Consider the following 16630-nt stretch of genomic DNA (forward strand, 5'->3'; position numbering starts at 1 on the left):
TCTATTTGTCGTTTATGTGGCTCGACACTTGGCGAAAAACTGGAATGCCAAGTGTCACTGTCTCGTGACCTGGCTGCGAGACCAGCTTTATTTATTAGTGACTAGTACATACCCTCAGCGATGCCCCGGGTTCCCTCCATAATATATATCCTTATGTTTTAAAAATCCTTACATTAATTGGCTACTTATAAAATAATTATAAGGAATAATGATTTTTTCAAAGGCATTATTACTAATGTCTAAACCTATCCACGTTTGAAACATTAGTTGCTTTAAATGTTCATAATCGGATGAGTAATTTAATTTTACGGTTCCATTGACATTTAATATTTTGAGTACTCCTAGACTTTATTCGAAACCCTCAGTTTGAAAGTAAAAATATATTACTACCGATCATAAAGTTGTGGGTTATAATTTTTAAAGTATATCATAAAAGAATTTTTTTGGAAATACTCTTAAATACAAAAATTATGATATAAAAATAATAAATTATGGAGAATTATTGAAAGTTATAATTTATTTATTTTTAATAGGATTATAATTTTATTTGTACATATATATTGGTATTTTATCGAAAATAAAACTCTAAACCAGTAATTTTATCCTAAAATCTATCCAAATTATATTGAAAATAAAACTCTAAACTAACTTTTTTATCTTACAAAATATATCTAAATTTATCCAACATTTTTATCCTACGTGTCATACTAATAATTAATTGTTGCCTACGTGGCGTGACACTTGGCGAAAAGTTAAAATGCCAAGTGTCGCTGTCTCGTGGCCTAGCTAAAAGTTAAGCTTTATATATTAGTTTTGTGCCCGGACAATGGTTTGATGGTTGATAAAATTTTAAGATAACATTTTTATTTGAATGTTAATAATTACGGTCATATAATCCGTTATGATAATGTAGAATATTTATACATACGATATCATATGGCTTATATTTATATAATAGTGTACTTTTTGTAGTTTTGTTTGTAAATAGATATATATGTTATTATTGACTTGAAATTACGAACTTAAAGTATCTTTACCAAACTAAAATTATTTTTACAGATTAAAACTTATTTTTACTGATTCTCTATTATTTTTTTAAATAAATTAAATAACAATGCATTTTGTATGTGGCCGGACAAAGTAACCCCTATAAAACTGATCGAGTAACCCTTGTAATAATAACTGAGTAACCCTTATCTATAACATTAGTTGAGTAACCACTATACCACTGACCAATTAACCCCTGTACCACTCACGAAATAACTCTTATAAAAGTTGGTGACACGGTTTGACTAGTTACATATAAAAGTTTGTGATTAAATATAAGAAAAATTGCTGGGAATAATCCCACCTTTTGAGCGTTTTTTTTTTTAATAATCCCACCTTTGGGATTTTTTTTAATAATCCCACCTTTATACCCAATCCGCTCAAAATGGTCTCGGGTGACCAGTAACCGGTTAAAGAGGTAATTTTTTTTTTATTAAGTTTATTTTATACGTGTCACAATTTGATTTGTCCAAAATTTTTAAAAAAATAAATTAAAAAAAAATAAACCCCACCCCGAACCCACCCACCGGATCTTCCCCTGCCGTTCCTCCTCCTCCCTTCACCCCACCCCTATCGTCCTCCCCCTCCCCTCACCCTTGTCGCCGTCACTCCTCCTCTCCTGCCTCACCCCTAATCCCGACCCGTAAAGCCCCATCCAGCCCCCTCCCTACCCCGAATCCACTTTCCCAACCCTAGCTCGTTGAACTAGCCATCCTCACCCCTCCAACAATCAGTGAAGCCCACCTAAACCCACATCCCTTTCCTGCGTTCCGGGTCAAGTTCAGCAAAGGGAGTTACGGGTGATTTGTAAAAGGAATGCGAGTAGAGGTTGCAAAAGAGATTGCTGGCTAGAGGGGTGCTAGCGGGGTGATTAAGGGAGGGCGTCGCTGGTGGGATGGGGGTCGGGCGCAGAGAAAGAGAAGGGATGCGGGCAAGGAGGAAAGGGGGTGGCTAAAGGCCGTGAAGGGGGAGGACTTGTTGTTGTTGTTGTTTTTTTTTTTTAATAATAATAATAATAATAAATAGGAAAAACTAAAAAAAATTCTTTTTTTTTTTTTAATTTTTTTGACTAATCACAGGTCGCCACGTGTCAGGTAACTTGTTATAACAGGTTACTTGACCGGTTGGGACCATTCTGAGCGGATTGGGTATAAAAGTGAGATTATTAAAAAAAATCCCAAAGGTGGGATTATTAAAATAAAAAAAAAAAAAAGGCTCAAAAGGTGGGATTATTCCCAGCAATTTTTCCTTAAATATATTGTAAATGGATCTTATTTTAATGAACTTTTTAAAACGAATTTGATGATGGAAATAGATTTGAGTTATAGGATATTTATAATAAAAAGTTATTAATTTTGTATATATGAAATATTAGACTTCCATCGATAATCTATACAATAATTATATCTTAAAAAATCTATTCAAAAATCGCTTAATTAGCATCATACGTGTCACAATAATACCTATTATTATTGCCTATGTGGCGTGACACTTGGCGAAAAAACTGAATACCAAGTGTCGCTGTCTCGTGACCTAGGTGCGGGACAAACTTTATTTATTAGTGATATGATATGCTTACTTATTCTTGGGGTCCAATCTTTTATTTTCTTAATTTCCTTGGGTCGGCTATGAATGGAATTACACATGTACATCTTTTTTCTAGGTGTTAAGCTGCAAGACATGGCCTGCGGTCTATATGATCTGATCTTCACATAGATTGAACTAAATAATTTCACCTGACAGTTGAATACGATGCTAGAGTATTTTACATAGTGTGTGATAAATCAGATGTTGATTAACAATTAAAGCCTCAAATTGCTTGATATCGGAAATATTAATTAAAAAAACTAGGAGTGACATTTTGCTTCACTATTCTCTTATGATTATTCTTTCTCCTATTATTGAACAATCACCAGTCCCTTCAGCTGAAGTCATTCTCAATTATTTCATTCTGTTGTAATCGGGTAAAATTATAGATTATGGGTGGAATTATATTAAGTTTTCATGTTTCTTCCAAAAAAAGAAAAAAAATAAAATAAAATTCATGTTGGTAGTAATTAAGCTGCTTGCATTGTGCGTCAGTTTTGCTGTTGTGTTTCCCTAAAGGTGCATGTAATTATGTTGATGCTTTATACACCATGCACATCAGAAAGACACTCGTTCGATTATGAAATTGTTGATTTGCTTTCTTCTATGAGGTGAACATCAACTTATAATTATTACAAGTACAATTTTTTCTGCACATATCAAGAAAAGCCCTCATCTTGAAAATACCCTCATTTAGGGAGGGGGAGGGAGGTCCCTAGCTCTAAGGTAAACTGTCCTCCAGAACTGCTAAGGTGCTGGAAGAGCTTCGCTTCAGACTTGCTTAAACCTTATCATAGAGGCGGCTGGATGTAATAGATCTTCCAAAAATCAATACTCATACTAAATGTTAAACCACTTAGCTTGGCAGTAGTCATTACTCATTAGGTCGATCAAGCAAATTAAAGATGAGTTATATCAATTACATTCTTGTCAACTAAATGTTTTTACTTTGACTCTCCTAAACATTAAAATTGTTGCTTATTGTTATGAAATTCTTTGTTTGATTCATTCCTGTGTCTATGCATGATTGTGTTGGAATCTAAAATTGTCAGTTTTTTAACTTATTTGCCATACGTATTGTATACGATATTACTTTTGTTAATTTCATGAAAGAAGTTTTTTACTTGAAGAAAGTTGTTTTCTTAGTCAACATGGAAAATTCAATGATAAATCCAAACAATCTTTTGCATTACATTGAAAATAAGTTCCTGGAAGTAATGAAACTAATCTGCGCGACTTGAAAACATTAAGAGAACTTTGGTATTCGTATGCTTTGCTAGGAGTTAGACATGACCTGACACAGATTCTCTTTATCTTGTGAGGATTTGAATTGTCTAGTTCTGCTTTCCTGAACTTGTAATGAGTTGATTCTAAAGCCTACAACAATTCAGTTGTTTGGCTGAGAGGTCCTATTTCTTCTAGCATTGAGTTGAAGTTTGGGCATTCATCTCAGTTGAGTTGGGGTTCAGGAGTTGTGAGACATCACACTAGTGGAGTTCAAATAACGTACTGCCGAGTAGATGCTGAATAATGCTCCAACTTCATTCCTGGCAGGCCCTCCTAATAACGCACTGACTTCTACATATGGTGCTGCTCATGCAGATCACTTAAAAGGTGGGCTATATAATACACCCACCTAGACATAGGTTGATGTAAATCTAAATAAACCCACCAGATATAGGTTGATGGATTCAAACTTTTTAGAACGTGTTACTCACGAATTACACTAGAAAACTCACGAAATGTGATAGATAACCAAAACTCAAGAACACACTCAAAGTTCTGGATCTTAGGCAAGAACTCAAGATACACTCAAAGTTCACCCTAATCTTATAACTTAAGAACAAACTCAAAGCTATAAGGAAACACTTTAACTCGACACAAACTCAAAGCAAAATGCTAAAAACACTCCCCCTTTTTTTTTCTTTTTTTTTTCACTAGTACATAATTAACCTTAAGTAACACCCAAAAAGTGTTACAGAAAGTAGTGAAAGTGTTATTATAAACAATAGGTAACACTTTAGTAGGTGATACATCCGCCCATGTTACCTAAGGTCTTATGTAACACTTTGGATAGCGTATGGTAACACTTTCAAAAGTGTTACTATAAACCCTCTTATGTAACACATTTTTATTTCATTAGTATCATTTTTAAAGTGTTACTTTTATTTCCTATGTAACACTTTCTTATCTTTGGTAACATTTTTTCAATCATAAAGTAACACTTTATCCGACATTATGTATCACTTTTCTGAACTAATATAACACCTTGTTGATCATTAGGTAACATTTTCAAACATCAATTGATATATAGTAACACTTTATTCAAAATTATGTATCATTTTTTGCAACTAATGTAACACCTCGTTAATTAATAAGTAACATATTATTATTGTTATTATGCAATTTTTATTAATTATTATTAGTTTTTTCAATATAAAAATTATATTAACGTATACAACCACAAATATGAAATTAACATACACAATAGACAATAATTTGAATTGATATAATTTCATTATTTCATTAAAAAAAACATCCATAAACACCAATTTTTTTTGTTTGGCTAAACAATCTAATAATCAAAACAAAAAGAAAGTGAACTTCGATCTCTAGACAACCAAATTCCCAAACAATAGTATACATCAGCAAACAGCAGTTTATAGTAGCAGACAACAGTAACAGCAGACAGCAGCAGCAGCAGTAGTACTGACAGCGGTAACTGTGACAGCGACAACAGCACCAGGGCCTGCTGCAAATTCAGTTGTAGCACTAGAGGCCTGTTGCAAATTCTTTGAGGGAGGTCAATAATGTTGATTTTGAACTAAAGCCAACTGTCACAATAAGAAATAAAGAAACAGTTAGCAGCCAAGAATAATAGGCTTGCAATCCAAAGAGGTAAGAATACATTCTTTCTTGATTTGCAATAAGTAACCCCAAATCTGCTATAAAAATTTTTGAATATATCAATATATTATACAAAAGGCCTCAAAATCATAACACATGCAATTTATATTGTAAATAGAGCAAATATCTCACAACCACGAAGTCTTCACACAATAAAACGATTCATAACAATAAGAATTTAGAAAAGATAAAAGGAATTAAGACTTTAGATTAATCTGAAAAGGAATTAGCAACACTTTGAGCAATTTTCTTTCTCCTTTCTTTATACCTCTCATTTATATTATTCCTCCTCCATGCAAGAAAATTAAAACAATTTATCTGCAAACAAAGCATATATAATATATATTTGGAACAAATTAATGCAAGCATTAGAAATTAAATGCTACCAATACTCACTAATCTGAAGGAGGCTCCGAAATTTTGCCATATGTGGACAATGATCTGAATAAAATAGCTGCCAGGGTCGTAGAGAAGGCTAAAGAGTTGTGCCACTCTAAATTAGTAGAATAAACCTTTTAATTTTAAAAGTTACTTATATTGATGAGGGGCTATTGATACTTACTGTTTTGGATTTTGTTTCTGACATCACTCTAGCTGAATTACGTTATCTGTCCTAAATACCTATATAGCTTCTGAACTGTCAAGTTATGATGCACAATGAAACACAAAGAAGTATTGATTAAATTTTAGGAACCACTCAATCAAAGACCAAAACTGAAAATGAGTTTTCAATATAATAAACAAAAAAAAAAAGAAAAAAGAATTGTGTTAGGCAATCCATATCCTTGTAAATAACTTTCATATAGCTGTCGTAACAAAAGAATTCTCACACAAACATAACCACAATAGTTCCAAGAATCAAGATACCCAACGATGGCAACACACGCATTGAGTCTCATCAGTTATGGTACTCAAAAATCAAACAAATCCCACTTAACAAAGCAACTTAAATAAACCAAATTTGATCAGATCAAGCAATTGGGTCATCAAATTAATGAGGAGGGCATTGACAATACACTCAAATAAGAAAATCAAAGGGTTTCAGAACAAGAAATCAGGTTATTTTGAAAATAAAATTGGAAGTATTGTCAAAAAATTAAAGGGTGGGTCAAATAATCCATCAATATTCAGAGAGTATGTTAGCACAACAAAAAAAATTAATCGCTGAATATAATATTTCATGACTTCAATGACTATCACCAATAGTTTAGTAGTCTACCTTGGAAGAACCCCAAATTGATTATACTAACAAGTAAATTTCGATAAACCGAAATAGTAAAATTGACATACAATGATTAATTAGAAGAAAGAAAATCTTACCTCATAAGTCGTTTCAATGGAGGAAAGAAATCCCAGAAGCCGCATAACTCTTATACTTGTATAAGCTAGTTTTTTTAAATTTTTTTTTTTTTTTTGTTTTATAAAAAAAATGCATTTCAATAAATTTTGCAGACCTGAATTTGGCACTACGTCTTATATCTCATTATCTATGGTATCTACCCTCCTAGAAGCTTACACTACTTTTTTGAGGATAACAAACACGCAAAAAATATCAATCAAAGATTTATAAGGCCTATTGTTACTATAATTCTTTGCTTACTAGCTTAATTAAAGAAGCGAGAGAAAGTATTTGCATTTGTTGGGAACTGTATTGAACTAAATACAAAAGCAACAAAATTAGATGTCAGCCACCTAAAAAATGTGATTCCAATAACTAAAAGATAGAAAAATAATCATTTATATTAGGGAATGATATTACATTGTTGGTAGACACACGTTATTTTTCCAATTGTAGCTACCTTAGGACAATGTTTGTTGAATCTAGTTCAATTTGAAAATTTAAAACATCTCGAGTACATATAACAACTCATACCTGAAGGCATTTATAAAAGGGAACTACTGTGCAATCTCATTCACCAATTTATTCGGCAGTAAAGTGATTCAGTAAGCTTTTAAAGCCTTCAGCAGTCACAAGATACTCATGTCAAATAACAAATTATAGAAAAAACTAAAATTGCATTCTGAAACATAGTCACAGACAAATTTGAATCTCTTAGATTAATTTAAATAAAAAAATTAGGTAACTCTTTGCTCAAAATCAAAATTTTTGCAATATACATCAAGTAATGAGCAATCACATGCCTACACCAATCTCCAAAGTTAAAAAACTGAAATCCTAATGTGGTAAGACATGTTCAAGATGTACTACGTTTCTAGGGTATCTTGTTCAGGTGTGTAACATACTAAGGACTTGTCTTAACATTATTTTTGATACCTCAAGAAGTCAAGATGAAGTATAGTGATCCCAGTTTTAATTAACCACATATGTGGCTTGCAACCATATCAGTCAATTACTATTCATAGAAAATTCAACATATAAACAAAATAATCAAATCACAATACTACCAATTCAAGCTCATATCAATATAATTATACAATTCAACGATTCAACTAATCATGCCATTAATTAGCTAAATAAACACCTAAAATCTTGAATTGATCACATCATTAAATAAATAAACATCCCAACTCCAATAAATATAAATAAACCAAGCGACCGTCCAAAATAGAAGATGACAACTGGCAAGAAACATGCTTTAGAAAATCAACGTCCTCGGCCATAAATTTTTCGTCATTTAAATTGTAATTTTGGTTCTATATTTCAACAAATTACTTTTCTATAAGTCCCTAAAAAAAATAATTGAAACAAAAAGAGAAATTAAACATAGAAACCCTAATTTTATTTTTCCGCCAAATCAAAAATTAAATTAAATATAATAATTGAAACAAGAAAGATAAAACAAAAATTAAACATATCAATGTGATAGCATATGATTTTATGAAGCCTTGATTTCAAAATTTCCTTGAAATTCAAATAGAATAGGAAGAAAAGAGTCTGGTTACCTGGAGAATGAAGAACCAAATTTGGGGATGTGAGGTCACCGACTCTTGCCGATGAAGGGCTGCTAGATAGTCCAGGTTGATTGCCAGAGCCACGATGTGACGGAGGACTGAACAATCGGTGGTGAGAGTTTTGATAGGAGAGAGAATGCGGACTTGCGGTTTTGATGAACAAAAAAAACTTTTGATAAAAAAAAAAAAAAAAAAAAAAAAATTCGACCATGAAAACTCTAGACCTTTAAAACCCAAATTCAAGACAATTTCGGGGTTTTGTTGGTGACATTCAAGGTATGTTCTTTTTATCTTACTTATTTTTGGTTTTTGAGATTTTTTTTAATTTTATGGTGATGTGTGGTTGAGTTGCTGTGGCGGTGGACTGGTGGGTGGTTTGTGTCAGGAAACTACGGTGCTGGTGGGTGGTTTGTGTTCATGTAATTGTGGTGTAGATCTAGCCTTAGGGTTTGTCGGTGGCGACGCGATGGTCTTTTGGTTATGTTTGTGGGTGTCGGTGGTCTTAGGTGGGTTTAGGTCAGGCCGCCAGGGCTAAGGGTTAGGGTGGGGTGGGTTAATTTGGTGAGAGAGGTGGGTTTGGTTAGGGTTCAGTCAAGGTTTGGGTGTTTTAGGTGGGTGGATATGGGTATGGGTTTGGTGGGGTTTTGGTTAGGGTTCGGTCAGGGTTTGGGTTAGGTAGGACTGGTTTAGGGTTCGGTGGTGGTGGTGGTGGGTGGCGCTGGGTTTGTGGTGGCTATGGGCTTAGGTGGGTTTAGAGTTAGGGTGGGGAGAGTGGCGGTCTGATGGTCTGGCCTTAGGGTTAGGGTTAGTTAGAGGCTGGTGGAGTGGTGGTGGTCTGATGTAATGGGGTAGTGGCGGTGGTGGTCTGATGTTCGAGTTAGGGTTAGTTAGGCGTTGTTGGTGGTGATACGCCGTACCGGTGGTGGTGCAACGTATTTTTTAAAATTTCATTGAAGCATTTTCCGACGGAAATTTCCGACGAACTTCTCCGGTGCCGGAAATCCTCTTCCAATGAAAGTATTTCCGTCGGAAAAGGTCATTTTTCCTTCAAAACCTCTTTCGACAACCGGTTATGACGAAATTCAGGGTGTTCCGACGGAATTTTTCCGTCGAAAATAGGTTGTTTTCTAGTAGTGTCCCCTTCGAAAGATCAACGTTCTTGAAGACGGTTACAACAACCTAGAAAAACAAAATTAAAGGCATTAGTACGTATTGGGATACAGCTACATGCACATTTACAGAACGTTTGTCATATGTTTCAATATTAGCACATTCGTGAGAAAAATAATATAACAATTATAAGTAATATATCAATACACATAATTATATGTGTCAATAATGTGTATTGTATAGGTAGATTTACTTAATTTGTTAATTAATAAATAACTTTAATATAATTTGTTTCACGTTGATTTGAACTACTTATAAAAAATGTTATATTCGTCATTACCTCTCACACCCCAGCAAAAAAAAAACACTAATCAAGATTTATATAAAAAAAAATAAGCTACAAATATAATGCAAAACAAACATCAAAATCAAAGATATGAAGAAAATAAATAAATAAACACTAAAAAAATCAAGTTCAAAACCCAAAACCTTGAAACTTCAAATGAAATATGTGTCATTACAATCGCCCGTAGGTTATCTCAATGTCAACTGTAATCAACATAATGAATTAAATAACAAATGAAAGCATTGATCGATTTAGATATAATCTCTTCATTATAACTAGTTAATTGTCGGAGTTCAAACAAATCGACTGTGCAAAAATAAGTTTGCTAATAGTCTCAAATGAAGGTTACTGACAATTCTCTATCGACACATGCAACAAGTTTGGAGTTGATTGGGAGAGAGTTGATACTCGCCAAGCAATAGGGTCGTCTTTTCGCCTTAGTATGAAGAAAGAAGAAGGGATTTCATATTTACTTGAGGTGGAAATCAACGTAGATGCTAAGCTCAACAAGATAACCCCAAATGAAAAAAACTCTACTACATTTGACATTCCAGACACTTTTCTAGTTTAGAGAGTTTAGTTGCTAGCTTCGATTGTTGGAATAAAATCTTTGACTCATTTTGATATTCCTATATATATTTTACACTTCACATAAAGACTCTTGAGCTTTAATTACTCACAATCATTTAAGTAGGATTAGCAACTTTCAAATGTTTTACTAAATTCTAATCAATCATGTCTTTCCATGAAAACCTGCACAAAATTCAGCCATGTTTCATACATGGCATTATGGCAACACAAACCAAACCAAAACTAAGTATAAGTTCAACACAAAAGGCCATAGCAGAAAAATGCTATGATCTCTCCCCTACACTTAAGGATTACCATGGTCCTCAATGTTATAACTAGGACTAAAGAGCAGAGAGTAGGGGTATTTATAGCAGCCAAGAACACAAAAACCAAGGGCATGGGAAAAGACAACCTGGCGTAAAATTAGAAGCTTGCTCCTTTAGTGTATCAGACCACAACAAATCAGGTTGCACGGCATCTGAAATGGACAGCAGCTACACAGGTGCTGACTACAGCTAGTAGAACAATCATTCTCTTCTCTTCAACACATTTACAGAACAGTTGTCATATGTTTCAATATCAGCACATTCGTGAGAAAAATAATATAACAATTATGAGTAATATATCAATACACATAATTATATGTGTCAATAATGTGTATTGTATAGGTAGATTTATTTAATTTGTTAATTAATAAATAACTTTAATATAATTTGTTTCACGTTAATTTGAACAACTTATAAAAAAAATGTTATATTCGTCATTACCTCTCACACCCAGCTAAAAGTTAAAATAAAAAAAAATAAAAATAATAAAAATAAAGAGCAAACACTAATCAAAATTAATATAAAAAAATAAGCTACAAATATAATGCAAAACAAACGTCTAAATCAAAGATATGAGGAAAATAAATAAATAAACACTAAAAAATCAAGTTCAAAACCCAAAACCTTGAAACTTCAAATGAAATATGTGTCACTGCAATCGCCCGTAGGCTATCTCAATGTCAACTGTAATCAACATAATGAATTAAATAACAAATGAAAGCATTGATTGATTTAGATACAATCTCTTCATTATAACTAGTTAATTGTCGGAGTTCAAACAAATCGTCATTACAATCGTGAAATTTAAATAAAAAGTAATAGGTTATCAAATTCGTTGAAAAAATTCTCAAATTAATTCCTAAATCTATCTCTAAAAAAATAAAAAAATAAAAAAATAAAGAAGTGAAATTAGAGATTTACCTTGACAAAGAGATTGAAATTAGACGAAAAAGAAGATGGATTGAGAGCAACAAGCCAACAACTGTTGTAGATTTGAGAAATAATTTGAGTAATTGAAAGAATTTATTGGAGAGATTACAGAAGCGCAGAAATGAAATGGAAGGTTTACTTTTTAATGTAATTTTTGGAATTTTCTATTTGGTATGATTGTACTTTGGGCTTTCTATATGGTAGCCAATTTTTATTTTTACCCCGTATTCCACAAGGTACCATTGTATTTTTGACTTCTTCTTTACCATAACCTCCTGCCAAATAAAACATTAGTTTAGGGCATTTGTGGTATTTTTTTTCTTCTTTTAATTTTGACTTCAAAATTTAAGTAATTATGACCGCCAAAACTTTAATCGAACATTTTTTTTAATGAAACAAATCGAAACATGCAAAGCGAGAAATTTATTTTGCACATTAAACAAGGCATTTTTTTAGCATTTTAAAGCTAATTTCAAACTCAAATTTGACCTTTAAGACTTAAACAACGCCTTAAAATCATAACCGAGCAATTTTAATGGCACCCAAATCGAAGAATACAAAACAAATTTGTTTTGAATAAATTAAAAGTATATTGGCATATGGGGAATCTAAAAAAAAAAATTGGTACCAATTGAAAAAGCCCAAAGAACAATGATACCAAATGAAAAATCCAAAATCCATTATTTTTTTCGGTTCAAAGAGGATGGTTTTGAATAAAGTTGCCCTCTTCCCCAAACAAACCCAACGACTAATATTAATTGCCCTTTTTGCTTTATTGTACTATAGCGACTTAAATATTACCAAGCCACGTCTAATCTTAGGCAAACCAAGCCATGAATCTACATGGTATTATAATCCATACTCTGTTTGTTTTTAATTGCATCACTTTCCTATATGAAAGTTTCAAATTAGTTACATCACTTTTCTTTTTAGTTAGTAAGCTCTTTCTCCTATCACTTGGGTCTACTTTCATCTCTCATCTCCAAAATTGCCTAATATAAGTTATAACGGATATAACGAGTTGACCAGCAAGAAAAGAATCACCAACACAATTTTATTTTTAGCACAACTAAGACCAATTTGAGTTTGCACGACGTAACCTTGTTTGTTGTTTCCTTCATCGAATTTTATTTTTAGCACAACTCATCTTTTTACGACCATACTTAAAGTTTATGAGCATAGATAAGATTTAGAGAAAATAATAATTAATACTTCATAATCAATTATTATACTCAAATATTATAAAGCAAAAAGATTTCAAGAAAATGGCGTCATGGCACCAAATGCAAAACTAACAATAAAACATTTGAATGTGTTTGATTAATCAACAATATAAACCCTAAAACAGACGGAGAAAAATCATATGTCCATAATTACCTACACAATAGCAATATACTAGAATACTAGCAATGCTTCTTTAAATAACATACAATTTAAAAATGGTTCCAATCGCCCTACATATAATTTCCTCATGGTGCAATATTATCAAACAAAGAACAAAGAAGTAGCAACTAGCCCTACAAGAGCCGAAACTTGAAGTTGAGAACCCGAGCTAGGCTTGGCCGTTGGTGCAGGAGACTCAGCTGTTGGTGCAGGAGACTCGGCGGCTGGTGCAGGTGACTCGGGTGGCTGACCATGCGAACCAGGTGGAGGCGCCACTGGAGGTGAATGTGGAGATATGACATCGACGATCAATCGTTGTCCCTTTCGGCAATGATCTTCATTCCCACTGATGAAGTAGATGTATCCCGGACGTTCCAACTTAATTACGGTGTTGCCATCGGTGTACGTAGCAGTGGCGTTGCTTTTGTTACAGTGGTAGCAGCCATATTTGTCCACCATTAGAACTGAATCATTCTTGTACTGAAAATCTGCATCATCAAAAATAAATAAAAAAGCATTTCATAATATAAAAGAATTGTCTCATTGACAAAAAAAATAAAGTCAGGTTCTAAGTGTTTAATAATCGTACTCTTAATTGATTTCAGTAGATACCTTTAGGTTTAGTGTTATTAAAAAAATCATACACTCTAACAAAATGAACAGATTATAAAGTAGAATTTATTATATTAGAAAAACTAATAAACTCGTAACAAAACATATAAACGCTAATCTACACCAATAAAAAAAGTTACACTCTTAAGTCTTATTCATGACTTATTATAAAAAGATTTCCCTTTTTGGTTTTATGAATTTATAAATTGTACTCTCAATATCCTTAGGGTTTATTAATATAAAATACTTTGTACCATACCATAACGAAATGAACAAATTATAAACTAAAACTTCATATGAAAAAAAAAAAAAAAAAAAAATCATCAACTCATAACAAAACATATAAACCCTAAACATTTCATTCTTTGGCTTTATGATTTCAAAAGATGTACTCTCAATTAATTTCAATGAATCCATTAGGCTTATTATTATAAATAAATGATACACTCCAAACAAAATGAACGAATTACAAACTTACCATTAATTAAATTTAAAAATAATAAAGAATAGAAAAACATAAACTCGTAACAAAGCATATAAACCCTAACTAGAAATTAATTATTCCAAATTCTATTACCATTCATTGTATGATATAACTTTCTTTTTAAAACATTCAACACACAATAAAGTGAAAAATAATGATACGATAGATGCAACATATTAAATTATGAATGAAAAAAAAAATAAAAATGAAACTATATAATAAAATAAAATAAAAACATACGTAGAGAATCTCCAATATGGAATCGTTGGGATTCAGCCCAATGATCAAAGAATTCAGTATCATTTCCATCAGGAACACGCCAAGTAAAATTACCACCAACATCAAAACTCTTAAAACAGTCCACAACACCTAATTGCATCCCAATTATCACACTAATCATGATTAGTGAAATAAATCTCATATTAACCTTCATCTTAATAACACAATAATAATAGTAATATTTCTCTCTAAATATCAATTTTTTTTTTTTTTTTTTTGAGGAATAAGAATGAAAATATTAATATGAAAATGAATAGAAAAAGTCGGCTAGTAAAGGTTATATATATATATAAGAGGGTTAAAGGGATTGAAACGGTTAGAATAAAAGGAGAGGATATTAAGGGACGTGGGAGAAGTTAATAATAATGTGGGGGTAATTAATATTGTTATTGACTAATTTGACTCAATCTTTGGGAATCAACGTGTATAGTATAGGTGCGTTGAATTTTTACCGTTTGAAAATTATTTACCTTTTAAACTTCCAACACTTATCTTTTCAATCCTAACTCTCTAGTCTCTACTAGTACTCCGTAATATCTTTTCTTTGATTTTTTTTATTTTTTCTTTTGAAAAAAATTTGTTGACAATAATTTAATTATTGATTATTGTAATTTTTATTCGTGCAAGTTCACTGATTAAAAAAAAATAATAATAAATAAAAAAAAAAATAATAATAATAATAATAATAATAATAATAATAATAATAATAACATGATACCATTTTTTGTTTTTAATTGAAAGAGTGAAGTTATCTTAAAGAATAAACATCTCATACAAGAATTTTTTATTATCCAATAGGTATTCATGGATTGTGCGAGTCTTTTTTATTTATTACTATATAATATGATGTTTTTTGGTAGTATTATTGCTTTTAAGAAATTGTATGCATTTACTTCTCACAATGATTTGATTCAATTTCCTTAAATAGCGATTATATGCTCTCTTTTTTTCTTTCTATTGTTGATTCAATTAATAGACATAATGATGATAAAAATTAATATATTTATTTCCTTACTAATAGATTGTAGCATTATTGTGAATATTTATTTGGAGATAATTTACCTTTATAAAAAAATATAAGAGACAAGATTTATTTGTTTTCTAAATTGGTATTAGTTGTAAGGAAAATGTAGATGTCAATTACCTATAGATATAGGTTTACATCCTTGCTAATTTGGTGGATATAATATATTGTGATGACGGATGACAATTGGATATATATGAAATAAATTTGTAACATATCTAATTATTTTAAAAGTTTTAATTATGTTTTCATTTTTAACTCAGGTCATGTTATGCTCACCTTAATTTCATTTATTTTAAATAAAATAAGTTCAATATTTAAGAATAAAAAAAAGTTGATGATAAGTAATCCATATTCAAAATAATAACTTGAGGCAGAGCACACAATAGTCAAAAGCTTAAAACTTTAAATGCTTGGTTGAAAAAAAAGCATATCACTATACGTAGTATTAGGATTAATTATTGGAAAATGATAAATGCATGGCTGCATTTAAGAATATAAATAAAAATATTAAGAATTATTAAGCATTAATAACATCAACAATTAATACATGATTTTGTTATAAATTCCTAAACTTATACTTATACCCACCATTTTAAGAAAATGTTTTATGTAATGCTTTATATGCATTACGGCTTAAGAGTTACATAAATCATACGAGTAACCCTTAAGGACTTAATTATTTATATATATATTGTACACAGAGTCACACAGACACAAATAGGTAAAATGAATATTACTCGAAATTTAGTTTTACTTATTTATTAGACAGACCTAAACTTTAGGTTACGAAATGAGCCAAAAGCTGTTCCGAGGCTCCAGCATAGCAAAAAATAGGGGACTATCACTTCCTCTGTTTTCTTGTTCTACCCCTTTTACGACATGAGCCAAAAGCTGTTCTGAGTTACCACATTCATAAGAGGTTTGTTTGTAGCCCATTTGTTGTGCCATGGCAAGCTCAACTATCCCTTAAAATAAATGCTAGTGTTTCACAGTACTTCCAAGAAGGCTAAAATATTTAAAATTAGAACTTCTTTGTATTACAGAAGTTATTTGCTCAACACGACCATACTACACACCCCAATTAGGTCCATATAAGCAAAAGGGGCTCA

General features: G+C 31.6%; 1 protein-coding gene and 1 long non-coding RNA gene across 2 annotated transcripts; both read right to left on the reverse strand.

Annotated features, from left to right (window-relative positions):
- Window positions 1-5138: 5138 nt before the first annotated feature.
- LOC110729847 lies at window positions 5139-9128 on the reverse strand. The gene is made up of 4 exons (XR_002512962.1): window positions 8446-9128; window positions 6104-6178; window positions 5938-6016; window positions 5139-5468 (listed from the first exon to the last, which is right to left on the reverse strand). It is a non-coding gene; the product is annotated as an uncharacterized LOC110729847 (long non-coding RNA).
- A 3894-nt stretch (window positions 9129-13022) lies between these two features.
- On the reverse strand, window positions 13023-15083 carry LOC110729810 (early nodulin-like protein 1). The gene is made up of 2 exons (XM_021909586.1): window positions 14456-15083; window positions 13023-13607 (listed from the first exon to the last, which is right to left on the reverse strand). Exons 1-2 carry the CDS (start codon window positions 14646-14648, stop codon window positions 13222-13224), a joined length of 579 nt encoding a protein of 192 aa, XP_021765278.1. The 5' UTR covers window positions 14649-15083; the 3' UTR covers window positions 13023-13221.
- Window positions 15084-16630: the final 1547 nt, after the last annotated feature.

The sequence above is a fragment of the Chenopodium quinoa genome, unplaced genomic scaffold, assembly GCF_001683475.1.
Source record: "Chenopodium quinoa cultivar QQ74 unplaced genomic scaffold, ASM168347v1, whole genome shotgun sequence".
Classification (NCBI taxonomy): Eukaryota; Viridiplantae; Streptophyta; class Magnoliopsida; order Caryophyllales; family Amaranthaceae; genus Chenopodium; species Chenopodium quinoa.

Bases quoted from the DNA above. Each gene is read 5' to 3' on its own strand.
- LOC110729810 (XM_021909586.1), bottom strand. From the start codon at position 14,648: ATGAAGGTTAATATGAGATTTATTTCACTAATCATGATTAGTGTGATA. The intron at 13,608-14,455 runs GTATGTTTTTAT...TTGATGATGCAG, and splicing joins CCATATTGGAGATTCTCTAC to ATTTTCAGTACAAGAATGAT.